This window comes from Drosophila virilis, chromosome 4 (genome assembly GCF_030788295.1).
Source record: "Drosophila virilis strain 15010-1051.87 chromosome 4, Dvir_AGI_RSII-ME, whole genome shotgun sequence".
NCBI classification, from domain to species: Eukaryota; Metazoa; Arthropoda; class Insecta; order Diptera; family Drosophilidae; genus Drosophila; species Drosophila virilis.
The window spans coordinates 4,039,498-4,059,207 of record NC_091546.1 but is presented as its reverse complement, the minus strand read 5'-3'; the positions used below and the strand labels follow the sequence as shown (position 1 = coordinate 4,059,207).

The window sequence follows — 19,710 nt, the reverse complement described above, 5'->3', positions numbered from 1 at the left end:
ATCGTGTCATTTTAATTTGAACGATTCTCGATCTAGCGTATTCAATGATCATCTTATTTGATCCAAAGATTTCCCCACATTCGATAGACTTGAGTTAAATATTTATATGGAAAATATATTTTCGTATTGTTTTTTTGTTTTCTTGAGATTTGTACCTTGGCTTTGTACCAGGTATTTTCCATGCTTCTTTTCTTCACATGATGCAATAAATACAATTTCGTTAAGATTACAAAAAAATGTAAGAGCGTTAATTATTGTACAATAGAGAAAGAGTTAAGAAAACTTAAATATCACAGAATCGTAGCTATATAGTATATAGTATATATATGCACTAGGTATTATCAGAAGAGCTCTAAACTAAAATGTGTGCTTGGAAACATGTTGTGTTGTGCAGCATATCCATAAGGACATAAGGACAATTGTGTAATATGAATCTAGAATAACGATGACAAGAAATAGCTCTTAACTAGGTCTTAAACTATAACGCCAGCTGGCCCGCATATGGATGTGCTCCAGTTTTGTGATTGAGCTGGTTCATACTGTGTCGAGATGAGATTGTGGTCCGTCTGTTTATCGGGCTTGAACCGCAGCCGCTGCCGTTGCCACAAACGGGGACGATCGATGCTGTTGCAGTCGCAGCAAATCCGGCGCACTGTAAATGTGTAGACTGCTGGAGGATTGGCTCGACGAGGCGGATTGTGAACTCGAGGCGGAGATAGCAGCGGCGGCAGCGGCTGGTGCTATTGCACGCAGCTGTAGCGTTGGCTCGCATAGCGCTGACGTCGCCGTAGCAGCAGCAGCAGCGGCAGCGGCAGCTGCTTCGGCAGCCGACGTGGCAAAGCTGACATTGCGATTGACTCCGTTCGCCTTGTCCTTGTTGTGGCGCTTCACGTGCTTGGACAGATGATCGCTGCGCATGAACTTCTTTGAGCAGACGCCGCACTGGAACTTCTTTTCGCCGGTGTGCGTGCGCTTGTGCCGCGACAGCTCATCGGAGCGAGAGAAACGCTTGTCACAGTTCTCCCATTTGCATATGAACGGACGCTCCCCAGTATGGACGCGCTGATGTGCCTTCAGGTGGCTGCTCTTGAAGTAGTTTTTGCCGCAATCGGGAAAGCTGCACTCGTAGATGCGGCTACGTGTCGCCGCCGCCTGGGCGGCTGTAATGCGTTTGCCCCCCAACGAGGACAAGGCTGGCGATGCGGATGAAGCTGGAGACTGGCTTGGTAATTGAGGCTGCTGTGCACCGGCGGCGGCGGCGGCAGCGGCGACGGCAACGGCAACATTGCTTAGCAGCAGCAGCTGAGAGTTTGCAGCAGGTGCTGCAGCTATATAGACGCTCGTCGCGGACGCTGGACAGGATGTGTTGTTTTGCTGGTCTGTTGCTGATGATGGTGCGCTGCATGGTTCCACTGTAGTTGGTTTTGTTGTTGCCGTGGGCAGTGCCACCTCAGCGGCACGTTTGCGATTCATTTTGTATTTGAGATTGCGCCACACATTCTCCTCTGGATAGTCATCGGCAATGGGTGTGCCGAGTGCGCCAGTGTTGGAGCAGCTGGAGCTGGAACTGTTCTCCTCATTGGTTGAGGAGCTGACCGTGCCCAGGCTATTGACGCGCATAATGACACTGACGCGTTGTGCCAGTGCATCCTCCGCCTCCTGTTCCTGTTCATGCTTCAGCTGCTGCTGCTGCTGATCGGGTGGAGGCGTTAACGTAACCGCCGGCTGTTCCAGCCGCGCCTTTTTGCATGGCAGCACATCGGCGGCATCGTCCTCCGTGTCCGAGGGATTGGGTGTTATGATGCCGGCGCCATTTTTTTGACTCTTCTGATTGGCGACCAGTTTTAGCTTGGCCTTCAGTAGATTCTCATTGACCTGTTGTTTGTCCTTGGCGGCCTAAAAGGTGACCGAGAGAGAGAGAGAGAGAGAAGGAAGAGTTCGATTAGCAACGGGTTCAATAAACACATTCACTTTTACCCTGCCTGAGTTGACCTACAATAACTTTTTGCAGCGGGTGCAAAACCACGAAAATTCGGCGTCGACGTCGACGTTGGCGTCGGTTAACAGCGACAAGGCCGTTCACATTTAACCTTAACCCGCCGCAACGGCCCCCACGCGAATTGAACTGAGCCCAGCGCGGGGTTAATGCACGTCGCAAGTTTATAAATTTTTGTATACCCTGCACACAGTTCGGTCGGGTTATATGCACGCAAAATAACAATGACGCATTGAAATGTTCGCAAACTGTGTACAGGGTAGCTACCGGTCGGCTACTCTCGACCATGTCATTTACTGGTTTTTGAACTTTCGAAAGACTTTTCGGCCATAAATGAGAAGAATATTTTTGCATTTGCGCCGCAGCCCAAAAGCATGCATTAAAAATGGCGCTGCCTTCAATGATTTTTATGGGCTCGGCACGTTGCTAAGTTTCTGTGTGCGTGTGTGTGTGTGCGTGTACGTGTTTTGTTTGTTTGCTTGCGGGCCAGATAAGCCGAAAGCGAAAAAATGTGACATATTTTATGTGAGACGCTGCAGTCGACGTCGGTGCCTGTCTGGGGCTTGGCTGTGTTTGTTTTTGTGCCGTTTGCCTTTTATAATTGGCAACTCACCTTCGCGCGCTCTCACAAACTCAGACACACACACACACACAAACACACACGCACGCTAATGCTCTCAAACAAATGCGCTCGTCTGACTACGTCAGCAGAGACGCTCTCTTTGACGCGCTCTCAGCAACACACAAGGCGCGCAAATATAACTACGACATCTCCACATTGCTGTGGAGTCCAATGTTCGCCCTGTATGTGCATGTGTGCGTGTTTGGGTTTGTATCACTCGTTGTGCATGCGGTGTTCACGTGAAAGCGTGCCCGCTGCGTGATCGCATAGCGCTACACTAGAGCGAACGAGATGCGAGACTTTTGTTTTTAGAAATGCGGCGAGTGCAAGCGAGCGGGCACTACACTTAATGGTTTGCCTTGCCATATATATTTTTTTTGTTGCGTGATTTGTCAAAAGCGAAGGCGTCTCCACTGTCTGGGGGCACGAAATAAATGCGGGAATTCGCTGTAGCTGTATATATGTACATATATGTGTGTGTGTGTGTGTGTGTGCAGGCTGCATTTTTCGCATTTAATTTTAATTAGTTTGCACTGCACTAATTTACACACATTTACACGCTCCACTTTGTAGGTCAATCTCTTTAAGCTCTGAGTCACTTGGACTTACGTTTTCCACTTTGTTATCCCGAAGCGGGGGCGTTGCAGGCGGCGACGGCAGCAGCAACGTATCCATATCCATTGTGTATGTAGCTAATATTATTTAAATTTTTTATTGCACTTTGCACTTGTTCAACTGTCTTTGGCACCTGCACAGAGAGTTACTGCAGGGGCACTGGAGTCTGTTTGGTTTGGCTTGTTTTTCTTTCTTTTAATTTTTCTTATCACTTATCTAAATCTGTGTGAGCACTTTTTGATTTACACAAGATTTTTAGGCTTTTTTATAAAGTTTATTTTTTTTTTTTAATATTTCACTAGATGCGGCTGCTTGAAGAGAGCCCGAGTGAGCGAACCGTAGCGTTCAGAATTCAACAGACGAATGAACAACATACAGACTGCGAGCTTCCACCAGACCATCGCTGTCGCAGCGCGCGCACACACTCACACACGCATACGAGCTGGTGAGAGTGTGAGAGTGGGAGCGCATGCTGTCGACGTAATCACTTGCAAGTGTACTCTGCTGTGGTAGCCGAAACGCGCGGGGGTGTGCCGGGCGTTTGTACAAAAATCGTCATCGAATATGTTGGCGAAGCAACCAGTGCATTGGAACCCAGCGGAGGACATAACTGCGGCTGTAACTGGCCATGTACGTATTTCGGCATCAGGCAGTGACAACGTGGGCAGCTCTTGATAGAGCGGGGCGCGTGTCACGTCTCGAGCACGAAGCACAATTCACCAAACACGACCTTTCAAAAATGAAGTATAGGATACAGTTACAAACTTTTGAACTTCACTTTTTATTTGAGTAAGTGAAATTTTTCTTTTCTACTTCGAATTAACAAAAAATTTAATGTTAACGCCCCTAAAATTTCGGTGCTAATTCGTGCTCGTGATAAGGCGTGCATATTTTAATAGACTTGTATTTTGTAAGCCGATTGAGGCTCGTGTCACGAAAGCTAAAACGACCCGCTCACTACTCTAGGTATTTATAGTACGCCCCCGCGGCGCTTAAATATGGCCGAAGCGTAGGGGCTGTGTGTTGGCGGTAAAAGGTCAGGTCTGTGCCCACGCAGGGCCCTTAGCAGGCAGAAGGTAGCGACAAACACACAAAGAGCACGTAACAAGCGCATGGACGTCATCAGCTGTTTACCTCACGGCTCTCGGCCGCGGGGCGCTCGGGGGAAAACACAAAATTTCATTGGAGCTATCTATTCATAGCTGTTGTTCATGCACATGAAGCGTGCACAGCAGAGGCAAAAACAAATACACACAAATAACACACACACACACACATATATATTATACGTACATATGTATGTATGTATGTATGTAGTGAGAGGCACACACAGACACACCCCGAAGCCATGGTTGAGTCTGAGGCCCGGCCATACCATTGACGCCGCCAAAGCTGAAGCTGCGGCTGACGCATTTGTTGCTACGGAAGTTCGTGATTAAGCGCTTAAGGCAGAAGAAGAAATAAACACAGCAAAAAAAAAAAAGGCAGGCTTGAGCTTGGACTGGTCAGTGGCTTTGTCCAGACAGACAACACTTTGGATCGGCATTAATATATCGACTTTACTGCATATATTTGCATGTACATTAGCCGCATTGTCCGACATGGGGGCAGCTAACACACATCAACATTTGTGCAAAAGTCCAGACGCAGACAGATTTCATTAATGGGCAAATGGCCAAACCCGTACGGCGGGGTGTGGGGTCTATGGCTACGCTCACCAGTTGAGCTCACCGCGTTGCCAGCTGCAAAGCAAATCGAGCGCAAGTAAAGCCAAATAATGTTACTTGATGACAGTTGACTTGATAATTTAATGCCCACGCTTAGCGGCTTGCTACTCACAATTCGTCAAGAGTTAGTCAAAGGCATTTGAGTCTGGCAACGCTGGCCAAGCCCGTAACAGTTTCTCACAAGCAAAAAGGGGCTCGTGCCACTCACAGACAATCAGCGGAGCGCCAGAGAGCAAAAGCAAAAAAGAGAGAGAGTGAGAGAGAGACACCCATCAAACAGCTGTGACTATTTTGTATTGTGGCGCTCTTGCGCAACAAAAACAACAACATGGCGGGAGAAAAACTGAAACTAGCACGCCATACAAAACACGCGCGAGAGAGTATTATCATTCTGTGTATCACGCGTTGACCTCATGATGTTCACGTGAACATTTGTTGATACTTGCCAGCCCAGCTAGCAGCTAGTATGGGCCGCTGCGAGCGGTCGGGCAGGTGGACGGTAGAAGGCGGCGTGCCTATTTCACTATTTATGGCTGCTTGTACATATGTGTGTGTGTGTGTGAGAGAGACTGAGTGTTGCGGTTGGGGGTGTTTGTTGTTGCGTGTTTTGCTTGTTATTGGAAACGGAATTAAAATTTGTGCGGAACTCAAGTGCAATAATAATGAAGCGTGGGCGTGTAAATGGGCTAACTCTGCTTCTTCGTGCTGCAGCGCAAATTTGGTTGAATGCAAAGTGCGCAACGCAATTGAAGCCTGTTCCATCATATGGAGAGGTGCGGCTCGCCCATGCAAATTAAATAAGCATACCAACATAGATTTGGTTACATGCGTGTGTGTGTGTGTGTGTGTGTGTCCATTGTGCTATGTACGTTTTAATTTAATCAGCACTACGAAGGGCATCTAAAATTAACAATAATTCCGGTTCCAGGCAGCAGTTCAAGTTCAGTGTGGGACTGGTACGCTTTTTGCCTTGATATGCATTTGGCAAGCACCTACGTAGCAACTGCAAGCTTCACCAACCCTTGAACCGTAGGGGGGACCACCCGGTGCTCACAAACCTACGCACATTCACAAGTGCACGTAGGCTGCCGCCGCCAACGCAAAGGGTTGCCAGACAGGGTGAGATGGACTAGAGCGCGCAAGAACGAACATGTAAGAGAGAGAGAGAGAGAGAGCTAACGCCATTTGAGAGCTTGCGCATTGACGTAACCTGATGTAATGGTTACGTAGCCTGCTCTCGATGACGTCACACGCAGTTTCCTCCTGTTGCTCCAAAGGTCAAACAGAGAAGCAACACGGCCAATGACGTCGCAGGGCCAACGGATGACGGTTCAAGGCCTCTGCCATATGGCTTATTAATGAACTCGAGCTTTCTGGGTATTTCTTTTTCTTTTTTTCTTTTTTTGTGCCCCCAGCAGCGTATAATGTTATGTGCTGGCTGTTTGTGTCTTTTTCCACGCTTGGACGTCAATCACAGGTGAACGTGACGTCAGCTGCTAAACGGAACATGTACACAGTGAGTGCTCGATCTTGTTATTGGACATGCCATTAACTTTCTGGCAAGCCTGTCCGAATCAAAATTCTTGTGTCTAAAATCCGGCACGGCAACACCATACAATTTCCAAATGTTATTTTCACCAATGTCCAAGTCATTCACATTTCGCTTTTCTTTCGATTTATTGCTGTTGCTGTAGTTGTTGTTGTCAATTTTTCTTGGCATCCGAATGCGAATGGGTGAATGGGTAAAACCCCCAAACTTGTCTTTGCCGCGCTTCGTTTCACACGCGCCACACAAAATGCTGCTCAAAATTTGCCCCCATGACGTCATGCTCGTGCCCAGCAGCAGCGGCAGCAGCTAACTCGTGACAATGCAGCGCGACACCCTCCTGACCACACCTGAGATACAATAAATAAAATTTTGTTTAGCGAAATTAGAAATAAATCAATTTGTCGAGCGATAACAGCTGCTCAAGTAAACAAATAGTTGTTGGCTCCATCCAAAATTGTACCATTTCAGAAAGTTAGGTTAGGTTTTGGAAGATGATATAGAAAAGAAAGAAGAAAAAGAATTTAATCTTCATTTTTATTTTCTCGTTTAATTGTTTTCCTTATCCAGCTATACCTCTTGTTCTCTTCTTCTTTTCTCAGAGTGCCCAACTTCTATTTACAAAAATACATACATATACCTATTGCTTTACAACACTGGTTGTTGTGGCTGTTAACTTTGGAAAGTTACACAACATTTTTTGCTTTTTAAATTCTTTGCTAAGGAACTAAACAGGAAATTTTTCAATGTATAGCTCATCTTTTAGGAAAATTGTACATTTAACTATGAATTTAAGGTATAAAAAATAATATTTTTTCGATAACAATTTCTAGCACTGCAAAATTTGGAAGTACGCTCTGTTTGCTCTGTATTTGATTTTTGTACACCTAAATAGTTGCCCATTTGTTGCTTACTGCAAAATAACTGCCCCTCTGACATATCATTTGGTTGCGCCCGCCCCCGCCCACGCCCCGCGTCCCGAAAAACAGTCTAATCCCCCATCTGGCTGGGGCCTACGTGCCGGCTGACGCGTTGCGCACGTCTATCTCTATGTAGAGCTCCACGCCAAGAGAACTTTACTTCACATTTTGGATTCAATCGGATGCAGGCTCTGCGTATGGAATATTGTTCTCAAATGAAAGCGAAGGCCATTTACATGTGCCCCGTGGAAATTTACGTACAAGTTTTTATTTTTTGTTTTTTTGTTTTTCACCCAGCTGCCAGAACAGAAGATGATAATGATGATGATTCTGTTCGCCTTGGCATGGCATTCCCCTTTTACCTGGTATTCTGGTATTCTGTGTGCGGCATTATTCTGGCTTGCCCGCCGACCTTGGCCCAGTTCCTGCCCTTGCCAAATCCACCAACTGAACTTGAAAGTTGTTGTCCATGGACAACAGGACGGAAGGCGACGACGACGACGACGACGACGACGACGACGACGACGACGACTTGGTCGACTGACCCTGAACCGGTTCATCTGAACGCCTTTAATGGGGCAATGGCAGTTGGCTTTGTTATTTCTTCTTTTACTTTTTTATATATGCATATGTATATATATATTTTTTTTTGCCTATGCCAACATCGTGGCCATCATCATCATGTTCGTCATCATGATGATCATTATTATAAGCAGTCGGGGGAATCGTGAGTAGTCTCAATGGGAAATCAACAAACATCATCAATAAGATCAAACGGAATAAAAACAAAGCCAACAAGTACTTGACCGACTGCGCAATACCCTGTACACAGTGTTAACTTGATGACTTTCAACTGACTGTCAACAAATTACAGTTGCTTTCAAACTGTGACGTCAGCAAATCTCGACTACAGTTGAGGTCACGATTAGTTCGCCCCTAGTGGGCGTGGCACACACTCATTTCTTTCTTTTTTTTTAACGGACGATAAAACTAACTAACTCTCGTTCACTTAGAGTATAGGGTATTTAAAAAAAGGTATACGTATATATGGCACAAAAAGCAACAGAAATAAATCTAGAATATAGGGTGCTAAGGGTGGGGGAGGAGTAGGAGGGGGGGCAAAGGCAATCTATAGTCCAATACGCCGGAAAGAGCGAATGACGACGAGGTCGCATATTCTGCGGCTGATTTGCACGTGAAGTCAACGTGAACAGCAACACGCTAGAGCGAGACAGCACCAAAGATAGAGAGAGAGAGAGAGAGATAGCACGCAAATAGATTAACAGTTAGAGAGCGGCAGACTCGCATAGTGAAAGAGCGAGAGAGGATGAGACATCTTATTATTGCGCTATTCACAATTTGCATGACGTGCGCGCAGGGCCCCAATTGTCCGGCTTGCCCGTCAAAGGCCAAGCCCATTGCGAGTTACCGTAAATTGGCACTGATAAGGCCGACCAGCTGGCCAGCGCATGGTCAGCCGTGTGGGCGTGGCTGTGCCAGCATTATCGTTGCGGAACGTGCAAGTCGAGCGCTTATCGCTGGCATCAGAGCTTACGGCGTGCGCCCCCAGCGTACGGCGTAGCTGTCGATTCGGTCAATAGATTGTGCAGCTGATATGCCCCGTCCGGGAATCGGGCTAATCAATGGGCAGCCCGGCGCTCGGGTATATGCAGCTGCTGCTGCTGCTGACTGCAGTTCCAGGCTGACATTTCATTTGTATTTCCTCTGAATGGGCCTATCTGGCATTATGAGCAGGTGAATGGCATACGGCTTTGTACTACGATTATGTGAAACTATTTGTACCCTGTTGAGTGGCTAAATGGGGTATGCTGAAGTGGGTGCAAATGCATGTAACAAAGATATATGTATATTTATATTGCTGATCAGTCAGATCGAGCTCTGTCGGGTTGTCTGTCTACATCGATAGCCGATAATTTTGTTATCGATTTCACTCAATACTGCAAAACTCGATATGTATCGATCTCAGGCTATATCGATAGCCGATATACTTTTATCGATAACTCATTATATATTGATCCCAAGCAACCAAGTTAGCAGTTCTTCTATTTTCTCTTCCACTTCATCTAAAATATAATAAATTCTTAAGGGCTTCACCTTGATTTTTGGTATAATCACGCCCCGAAATGGCATTTGTATGAGCGCAACATTTCACAATAATCGAACAATAAACGCGGAAGTTACTTCAGAAAAGATTTATTATAGTTTGGGTCTGAGATAAGAGGAAGTAAGTTGGTAGGAATGTTGATTACAGGGTATCTGCCAGTTGGGTACACACACTCTCTCTCTCTCTCTGAAAAAGCACTTCTACTTGTTTGCTTTATTGTATTTAAATTGATTTTAAATATATGTTAATGAAAGCCACTTAAGTCTATACCTAAATGGGAATTTCCTTGGGAATTCCTCAACATTAGCTTAAGGCGTAAACTGTTTGGGAATTCTAAAGTATTTGTTCTTCATCGCTTGATGGGTTGTCCGAAGAGCCCAAAGAAATTCCCCGCAAATGGGCATGCAACAATATTGATTCAATAGACTTATCTATTTAAGTTTTTCTCTATTTCTATGGTTGTTTTTTTTTTCACAAAACTTGGAAAAACAACAAATATTCTTCTAGACAAAAGCCTAACAGAAAAATATATAAAAATGCAAGTGTGACTAATGCGAGCTCTTGATTGCGAAATACATACATAAATTCGAATGACTCAATCGACATAAAATTTAAGACTTGTAAACAACAAACAATAGTTAAAACAATATAGCTAATCAATTATCGTAAGATGCGCAAGATTCCATATTCCCTTCAACTCAGGAGCTCAGTCAACAATTGTACAAGTATTACCTGCCAGATTTAGTCTGTTTTAACTGGGTCTTATTTGGGTCGATTTACGTAGTCGCAGCTAACAAAAGTGACGTGTGCCATGTGGCTGACAATTGGAAGGGGCGTTGTTTAATTACGACCTCGGCTCGTCTGTGGGTCGATAACTGTCCCTCGGACTTGCCATTGTTGATTAACACTCGTTGTTTATTGTGGGTGTTGTTGTTGTTGTTGTTGTTGTTGTGCAACCCTTGGAGGCTCGAGCAATGGAAACAACCCAAGTGCGCAGCGCTTTAGTCTGCCAGAAGAGACAAGCAGCAGGCCAGCCCACCTTGTCAGTTGTTGACGCTGTTATAGGAATTGTTGTTCAGATTTGATTGTTTGCTATTCTCTATACCCTGTAATTAGCGGAAATTGGCAAAAAGAATAGTCATCATACGAGGCCATCGGGTATACAACATATACATATATTCCAGATGAGCAACAGCTGAGTCCATTTGGTCAGATCTAAGGTCTATTCCAGAGTTAAGATAACGTTTGGCACTTGAATTTGAAGATCTCCTCATGGAGAATATATTAAACTTTCGCAATATCGATAAATATCGTTTTAAATGTGTGCACAAATTGAAATAAGAATTTCTAGCCCTCGAACGATAAGCACAAAAGTTATTAAAGAATGAAATATGTTGAATGAATGAATCAGGGCAGGGAATCTGACAAAATGTTTTTACAGGGTATATTCTAGTCAGTCACACTCACGAATAGAGCGCTCGTTGTTTACTTTTGCGAAAGTGCTTGACTTAAAGTCGGATATTTTAGAGTCTGTGACGAATGTTGCCCGCATGACGATCGCCCAATGAGTACCGCCAGCTATATATATATATATATGTGTGTGTGTGTGTGTGTGTGTGTGTGTCGCGTTATCGCTGCAAGCAGCTTGAACTGATTATTCGCACACACGCATCGATTGAGTGCTCGACTGATTGATGGACCCGTGACTACCGCAAAATCGCATTTCACCAAAATAAAGAGTTCTTATTCAAGAAAAAGACCTCAAAAAAGAGACAGGAACAAAAAAAAAAAAGAAGTGGAAAGCAATTAATTAGATTTATGGCGTACGACCTAGCCGTGGGTTCTAACCTCCAATATTATTTTTAGTCAGATAGATTACGTCTCGAATTATACTAGACAAATTTTTGCTTTAAAATATTCAACATGAATGAACTTAAAGTTCTAGAACTAAGCATGCCGCGTGCTTAATATCATTCGGTTCATCTGGTTCCAAATTAACTAAATAAAGTCCTTCAAGCTGATGAAAGATTCTAAAATCCAAGAAAAAGCTCACTTAATTTAAAGCTTAAACCAGCTTCTGCAGACAACAATTATCTTACAAAGTTTTTCAAATCTTTCTTTTTCATATGTTTTTTTTGGTTACATAACAGCAAAGTTACGCCCCCATTAAGTTAGTTATAGGCACGTTTTACTGTAATTTCTAGAAAAAGTCTTTCAAGCACGTCCACAAGTTCTGGTTTGTAGATCAATGAAAGAGATTTTGTGTCGCTTTGTGGCTTCCCGGAGCTACGACAAACAGGTCTACGCCCATCCAAAGTCTTGTTTGAATGGATTTCTAGGTAAATTCCATGCAGAAAATGTGACGCAAATGCGGCCTTGTCTGGGCGATCAGCTTTGAAAGCCAGACGAATATGATTTTTGCCCAATAACTGAGTTATTTACATATTTATAGCAAGGGGCGGCGATGAAAAGAAAAAGTCAAATATTAGATTAATATTCAATTGTGGCTGGGCCAAGCCAAAAAGCCAAAGACCCAAACCCGGGCCATGTACAGTGGGCATGAAAATGGTTTTTGTGCATGGATGGGGTACGTGTTCAGCTTGAAGCTGGGCCGGAGATCGGATGCGACTGAAGCTGAGCAACAATTTAGCACATTTTCTCTGATTATTGTTATTATTGTTGTTGTCGTTGTTGTTGTTGTTGTTGTTGATCGCAGCACGAGCAACATTTAGTCGCCTATTTATTGTTTATTTATTTTTAGCAGCTCGCGACGCGTTTCCATTAACAAATATAAGCAGGTCGTCGGCGTTTTAGTCCACTAGAAGATACCCTGTGCACGGCTGACGAGATTCAAAAAATATTTAACTATTGTCTTGAACATTATTTGCTAGTCTTTGATTTTTTTTTCTTTTCACTTTGTTCAGTTAATTTGCACTTTTGCTATTGTCATTCTATTGCCATTCACACCCAACGTTAACAACAAGCGTTGCCACCTTATTTTCATATAAGTACATTTGCATATATGTGTGACGTCACAACAGCTGCAAAACTATCGATAATTGTATTTATTTATGCTACCTATTCATATTTGCATATATCTGTGACATAACAACGTGACTGCCAATAATTGTTTGTGTTAATTCATTTTGCTTCAGTGCACTTTTTGCGGCCCTTGAACTTAAAAGCAAATCAACTTTGACCTAAGACCTCTGATCTTGTGCCTCAAGAGCGTGGCTGATCAAGGTATGTGTTTGTTTATCAATAGAATTACAGGGTAGAAAAGATACAAGATAGATGAGATATATATATCTCTTTTATGATACGAGCATTTTGGAAAGAGTGCGCATAGCGTAGAATAATACGGTTTATAATTAAAGCGTAGAAGAGGCAGAGTTTAATGAAAGAAAAAAAGGCAAAACAAAAACTAATTAACATATTTTTGCAAATTATGCATCGTGTGTTGTGATTTTGGGGGCCATAAATCGATCGGATGATCCGAAAGGCACAGAGAAGGAGAGACAGAGAGAGAGAGAGAGAGGGAGAGCGCGGCGCTGAGCGAGCGAGCGAGAGAGAGAGAGATAGTACGAAAAGTTAACTAAATATTTCGACTTGAAAGGCAATACCCAGGTCCAAGAGCATATTTTTCGCCCGATTAACATGCGCCGCGAGGCGTTGGCACTTGGCAAGGACGAGGAAGCAACAATTGCAATGACAACAACAACAACAACAGGAACAATAAACAACAAACAAACAACGACAAGCAACAAATTGCGCGAAAAGGTCAATGAGCAAAAATTCAAAATACATTGAACCAGCCCCAGACCCTGAGACCCGACGATGAGTGGAAAAAAATGTAAAGCAGGCCGGTCGCAATATCATCAGCAACAACAACAACACAAACAACAACAACAGCCACAACTCAGCTTTGTTGGCAAAATGTATTGATTTGAACTTTGAAATGATGTCACGCATTGGGCTAAAGATCGCAGACAGATATGTCCCCTAGATTGGCGGCAAACCCCCCTTGAGAGGGAACTCATGTGGCATGCAACAAGTGGCACGTCCACAAATCAACCTTATCAAGCTTTCAAGCTGTCAAAATAGAAATCTTTCACCAAAAAGGAAGATCATACTCAATATGGTTTAAATATGGCTAACGGGAATAGGAGTCGGAAAATTGGGTAAGTGGAAAATGCAGTTCTATTTTATTGTGATTTATTTGCATGCACTAAGCACTCGTTGCCCGTAAATCGATAACTATCGATTACAAATAACAAGCTTAACAATCGATAACAAGCTTACGACAAGCTGTTGGACATAAGACAAAAAGACTTTAAAAGTGTCTACAGGGCATCTGCTGCGCTGGTACTCTGCATCAGTTTACAGGGCATCTGGTGCGTCGAGCATTTTTGCTGCGCAGGGTATCGGCAACTGTCGCATGCAGCTATAAATAGCTGAGCCGAAGATTATTTAAAAATTGCCTAGTCTGATAAGCGAATGGTGTGAAGGAAGCGCCGCCAGGGCCACACGGGTCGTATGCGTGATATGCGGGCGGTGTCTATATATATGTATTTACATATAACAAATAATAATACGTATACGTATAGAAAAACATTGAGCATACGCAGCGTGCGCCGCGCATGAACCTACCGCAATGGCAGGCAATTAGCAGCTGCTGCTGCGAGCAACAACAACAACAACAACAACAGCTTTTACTAATGCATTGCTATTCACTTGTGTTGTTGTTGTTGTTGTTGCCATTCTATAAATAGGCCCAAAGGCAGGGCGCCAGGCCAATTGGACTTTGGGACTCGAACAGCTTTTGGTGGGCGTTGCGAGCGCCTTGTAAAGACAACAACAGCAACAACAACAACAACAACAGCAAGAGGAAGAGCGGGGCGTGTAAAAATAACTGCATAATTTTAGTTCTTTTTTTTCTGCCCCTTTTTTTTGGCACCTTTTGCCAAACTGTCTTTATTTTCATTTATTATCTCTTTTGGCCAGATTTTGTTGTTGTTGCTGCACTTTTGGCCGCTTATGCGAATCGTCTGGCAAATTTCATCAGCACTTTTAATTTATGCATCATGAGCGGATCGAGAGCTCATCATCGCGCTGATCATAACGGGGCGTGTAAGGCAGCGAGAGTGTTGCTCAGGCGGGGTGGGCTTGAGAGAGGGGGGCGGGAGAGAGGGGGGGCCAATAGCTGTCTGGCAAACAAGGTTAAAAACAGTGCGCGTGTATGTGTGTGTGTGTGTGTGCCAGGGCTGGAGAGGCGGCGGATCAATGTACTCCAAGCGAAACACATTTTCGAAACAAACAAAAAACCAGTCAGAACAGCGCAAACGGCCATAAACGACTGTGAGATACGCTGAGTACAAAACAATGACTTCCAAACTGTGAATTGGACAATAAAAAGAGCGATTGCAATGTAATGTGCCCAATAAATAGGTCTTAGAATATTATGCAGGTTATTTCTATATGCACTTTCTCGCTAACTTAGCGTCATGGCCCCAACATCGATAAATATCGTTATCGATATATATCGAATTACGCTTATTATTCTGCATATCTTTCAGTTTATAAAACAAGAGCCGCCCCATTTGTCATATTGTCGCTCATAGCACACAAATCACATTTCTTTTACTTATTAAATACATCTATTCCGAAATCGATAAATATCGATATCGCGGCTGCTCTCTGCATATCTTTTCATCCATACGAGTTAGAAGCCTCCAATTTGGCAAAAATATTCTCATGCCACATAAAGCACATTTATTATGCACATTTAATACATGCCAACATCTTTTATAAAATCGATAGATATCGATTTCCAAGCCCATCTCATATTTCGAACAATATAAGAGCTATAGAACCTACCAGAACCAATGTACGCCACTCGCAGTTAGAGAACGGGGCATGCGAAACGATATAAATGAGTGACAGGAGCACAAGGTAACTGCACCCTTGGGTCAATGATATCGTCACGTATGCGATACGATTATTCAGTTATGGCCCCGTCGCAGCAGCAGCAGCAGCAACGGCAGCGGTCAACCTCGGAACTGAGGAAGTTGCTTGACCTGGAAGTGGCCGCTGCTCGTTTTGGCCGCGAGAGTGTAATGCACTATGTTTACGGCTGACCAGATACACATACAGCTACAGATGCAGCTACAGATACAGATACAGCTGCATACAGAGATGCAGCTACAAATCTAGATAGAGATACAGATACAAATAAGGTTGTAGCACAAGTCCACTTAGAGCTTTAGCTACATATACATTGACATATATATATACAGAAACATTTAAAATTTAAATGTGACATACAGATACATTTGTTAAAGCTGCAGATACAAGGTTTGAAGGATAACAGATTAATTGAAATAAATACAAATACAGATACAGATACAGATACAGATACAGATACAGATACAGATACAGATACAGATACAGATACAGATACAGATACAGATACAGATACAGATACAGATACAGATACAGATACAGATACAGATACAGATACAGATACAGATACAGATACAGATACAGATACAGATACAGATACAGATACAGATACAGATACAGATACAGATACAGATACAGATACAGATACAGATACAGATACAGATACAGATACAGATACAGATACAGATACAGATACAGATACAGATACAGATACAGATACAGATACAGATACAGATACAGATACAGATACAGATACAGATACAGATACAGATACAGATACAGATACAGATACAGATACAGATACAGATACAGATACAGATACAGATACAGATACAGATACAGATACAGATACAGATACAGATACAGATACAGATACAGATACAGATACAGATACAGATACAGATACAGATACAGATACAGATACAGATACAGATACAGATACAGATACAGATACAGATACAGATACAGATACAGATACAGATACATTCAGTAGGAGGCACAGCTACAGCCTATAGATATTTTTTTTATTACTACTACGGATACATTGTCTGAAGGAGACACAGATACAGATACAGGTACATTACGAGTAAAAGACACAGATACAGATACTTACGGTTCGCCAGATATTTATAGGTTTTTGGGCGAATGTCGAATTGCATTGACGCTGCCCGAAAAAACAAAATAAAAGCCAGGCGAATGAACGCGCCGAAGGCCAACGCGCCGAATACTTCATTAAAGACGTTGACCAAAGGGGAGGGGGTGATTGGTTAGAGGGAGGCGGGTGGGACGGGGTCAGGCAGCAGGAGTTATGCTAACCGCCGGCGGCTAATCAGCTGCGCCATATGTTAGCGCGGATTATTCCGCACATTTTCTCCATATTTATTGCCCAATGCATAACTTGTGCCACGCCCACGCCACAGCGCCCAATTTTGGTAAATGTCCCTTTTTTTTGTGCCGCGTTCAAGAGGAAGCATTTCATTTCCGGTGCTGTCGGCATTTCTCAAATCTATGGGCGTCCAATGCAAAGCGCCGGCCACCAAAAATTTCCATTAAAATGCAATAGGTGCAAATTAGAAGACAAAAAAGCCACCCGAAAAAAAAAACTAAAAAAAAACCGAGGGTATTCAAATAAATAAAATGTAGTCAGGCGTGCGCGTGTGCACGAGTGCAAATACCCTGTAAATGAGGTGGCTAAGGGAGAACTTTTCCAATACATCAATCTAATACTATAAACTGGTCTAATAGGAATACATATCTGATAAGATATCCTTTAATAAGTCGTTAATTCAAAAATCGAATTTTTAAATATTTATTTTAATTTTTTTTTAAGTTTTTCTTGTTTAAAGAATTCTTACTATTTTTCAAAACTTTATTATATCTAAAAAAGTATTTTTTTAAAGATTTTTGGCTGCATTTGCTAATCAGCACAGTTGAATATCTAATTAGCAGCATTATCACTTTCCAATAAGATATTTAAGTATGACGCCCAATAGTATGTGCCACTTTTAATAATATATTTTATATAAGCCGCCCAAAAGTATGTGCCAATTTTAAATAATCCAATATGTGTTGCCAACTTATATTCACAGCGTTGCCAATTGCCGCGAATACGTCTATCGATATTTGAGACAAACGATACTTGGTGAGCGCAGCTATCGGAGGTTGTGGCGCAGCGAATCGCTGCAGTTAACTTCGCCGCGCTTTGTAAAACGTGCTTTTCACGCCGGTTCTGCATTAAAATATGTATTAAATAACATTTTTATTAGTTAAAAATGTGTGTGAACAACTTAAAAGTGTCGTGCAGCAGTTGCAAAGTGTTAATTTCGAGAATTGAAAGCGAATAGCAGCAACAATTGGCTGCGTGTGGTGTGTGAAACGTGCGTTGTGTTTCGGCTTTTTGTTTTGATTCTTATCACGCTGCGAAACAGACGGCAAAAACGTGCGTCGCAATGAAAAATAAAGTAAAAACAAAATGGAAATGCTGTGAGAGTGCGCGCGCAACCCAAAAAAAAAAAACGATGGAGCGTACGTTGTGAGAGACGCCACCGGTTCTTATGCTGCCCGCTGCTTGAGAGCTTTCGCCAGTTGGAGCAGCGCAGCGCAGCGACGGCGACTGCGACTGCGACGGCAACGTCGACGACGGCGGCAGCAGCAGCGTTCAGTTGTGAGCAAGACTTTGCACTGTTCGGACGTCGCTCGCCGCACGCCCACGCAACGCCGACGCCGACGCAACACGCGACAACAGCAACCAAAATAACAGCAACAACAACAACAACTGTAAGCAACAATTGTAATGCCAATAAGAAACATCAAATGATTGGGTTTAATACGTCAATTGCCAATTGCGTTGCCAATCAGATTCTCAGTGCGATACCGTTACGTGAACTCGCGATCGTCGCGCGCCTCGTTAAAAATTAATTAATTATTAATATGCACGCTAAAAGGTCAATGCAAATCACATCTATAATTAAATATAAATAATAATTTACAAATAACAAAAAAAAAAATAAATAAATTGATAACTGCATGCGAATTGCATTGCCAATTGGAAAACGTGTACGAACGTGTTCAAACGTGTTAAAACGTGTACGTGTGTGTGCGCGCGCGTGTGTGAGTGTTCGTGTGTGAGTGTTCGTGTGTGTGGTGTACTCTACGGTGTTTTTTTTATTTCCACGTGGATTGGAGATTTCTTGTCCGCCGGTAAATGTGAATGTCGGCACGGAGCACACGGATTTGATGTAGACGCCGCGCCCTGGACGCAGCTCTCTACATTGGGGCCCCCCACTTTGCATTGGTACCAAACAATGTCACGACGCAAACAGTCGAATCCAAAGCCGTTGAATAAAGGTGAGTCGTACGACACCACCCTTTCCCCCCTCCATACCACCTCAATCAGCAGGTAGCCCACAATTTACACCTGCTGCGACGAAAATAGCTTTGTCAGCTCGTAATGTATTTTTTGGGGTTTTCCATTACTCGCATAAAACATGTGAACGAACTGTGCGCGGGGAGGGGGGTGGGGGGATTAACACGCGCCAACTCCCCCCCGCCCACATCTTGACAGAATAAAAAAAAAAGAGTAAAATATAATAATAAAAAAAAACTATGCGATTGTCAACTAGATTTCAGCTTGTTTTGTCCGTCGACTTTATTTAAACGAAATTTCTTTGTTCAAACAGCGTCTAGGCAGGAGAAAGGGGGGGGGGGGGGTGAACACACCCTAATATGATTATTAAACAAATTACATTTCGTTGTTTGCCATTTGATATACGAGCCATGAGCTGAAGCTGTTAACCAATGAATGCATTTCGGAATCGATAATACGTGCCCCACCTGAAGCTGAAGCTGACGCTGAAGCTACGAGCCAAAAGTCTTCGCTAATCGCTGACGGCTTCGCAGTTGGACTCCTTATCGCGAGCACGTTTCGGTTTAGGTTTAGTTGGATTTGTTTTTTTTTTTCATTTTCATTTTATTTATTATTTTATTATTTTGTTGTTGTTATTGTATGCAATGATATCACCGCAGTCGGTGTAAACGAAATGCAAGTGTGTACACACTGGATAAGAGGCAGAACAAAAAAAAATGCTTTATTTATGCATATGTGTTAACACTGTATCAAAGCATTAAGAATATAGATCGTTTATTGATGTGTGTACACACTGGACAACAATAGCAGCAGCATTTATGCTGCGCGAGA

General features: G+C 43.2%; 2 protein-coding genes across 2 annotated transcripts in view; one reads left to right on the top strand and one right to left on the bottom strand.

Annotated features, from left to right (window-relative positions):
• Positions 1–94: 94 nt before the first annotated feature.
• cbt (Kruppel like transcription factor cabut) lies at positions 95–3,949 on the bottom strand. The gene is made up of 2 exons (XM_002052805.4): positions 3,228–3,949; positions 95–1,896 (listed from the first exon to the last, which is right to left on the bottom strand). Exons 1-2 carry the CDS (start codon positions 3,297–3,299, stop codon positions 571–573), a joined length of 1,398 nt encoding a protein of 465 aa, XP_002052841.1. The 5' UTR covers positions 3,300–3,949; the 3' UTR covers positions 95–570.
• Positions 3,950–12,878: 8,929 nt separating this feature from the next.
• Positions 12,879–19,710, top strand: part of ush (Zinc finger protein ush) — a 74,557-nt gene continuing 67,725 nt past the window's right edge. The window contains exons 1-2 of the mRNA XM_032438340.2: positions 12,879–13,732; positions 17,603–18,860. Coding sequence (XP_032294231.1) covers positions 18,818–18,860 — 43 coding nt within the window. The 5' untranslated portion in view covers positions 12,879–13,732; positions 17,603–18,817. The remainder of the gene's footprint in view (positions 13,733–17,602; positions 18,861–19,710) is intronic.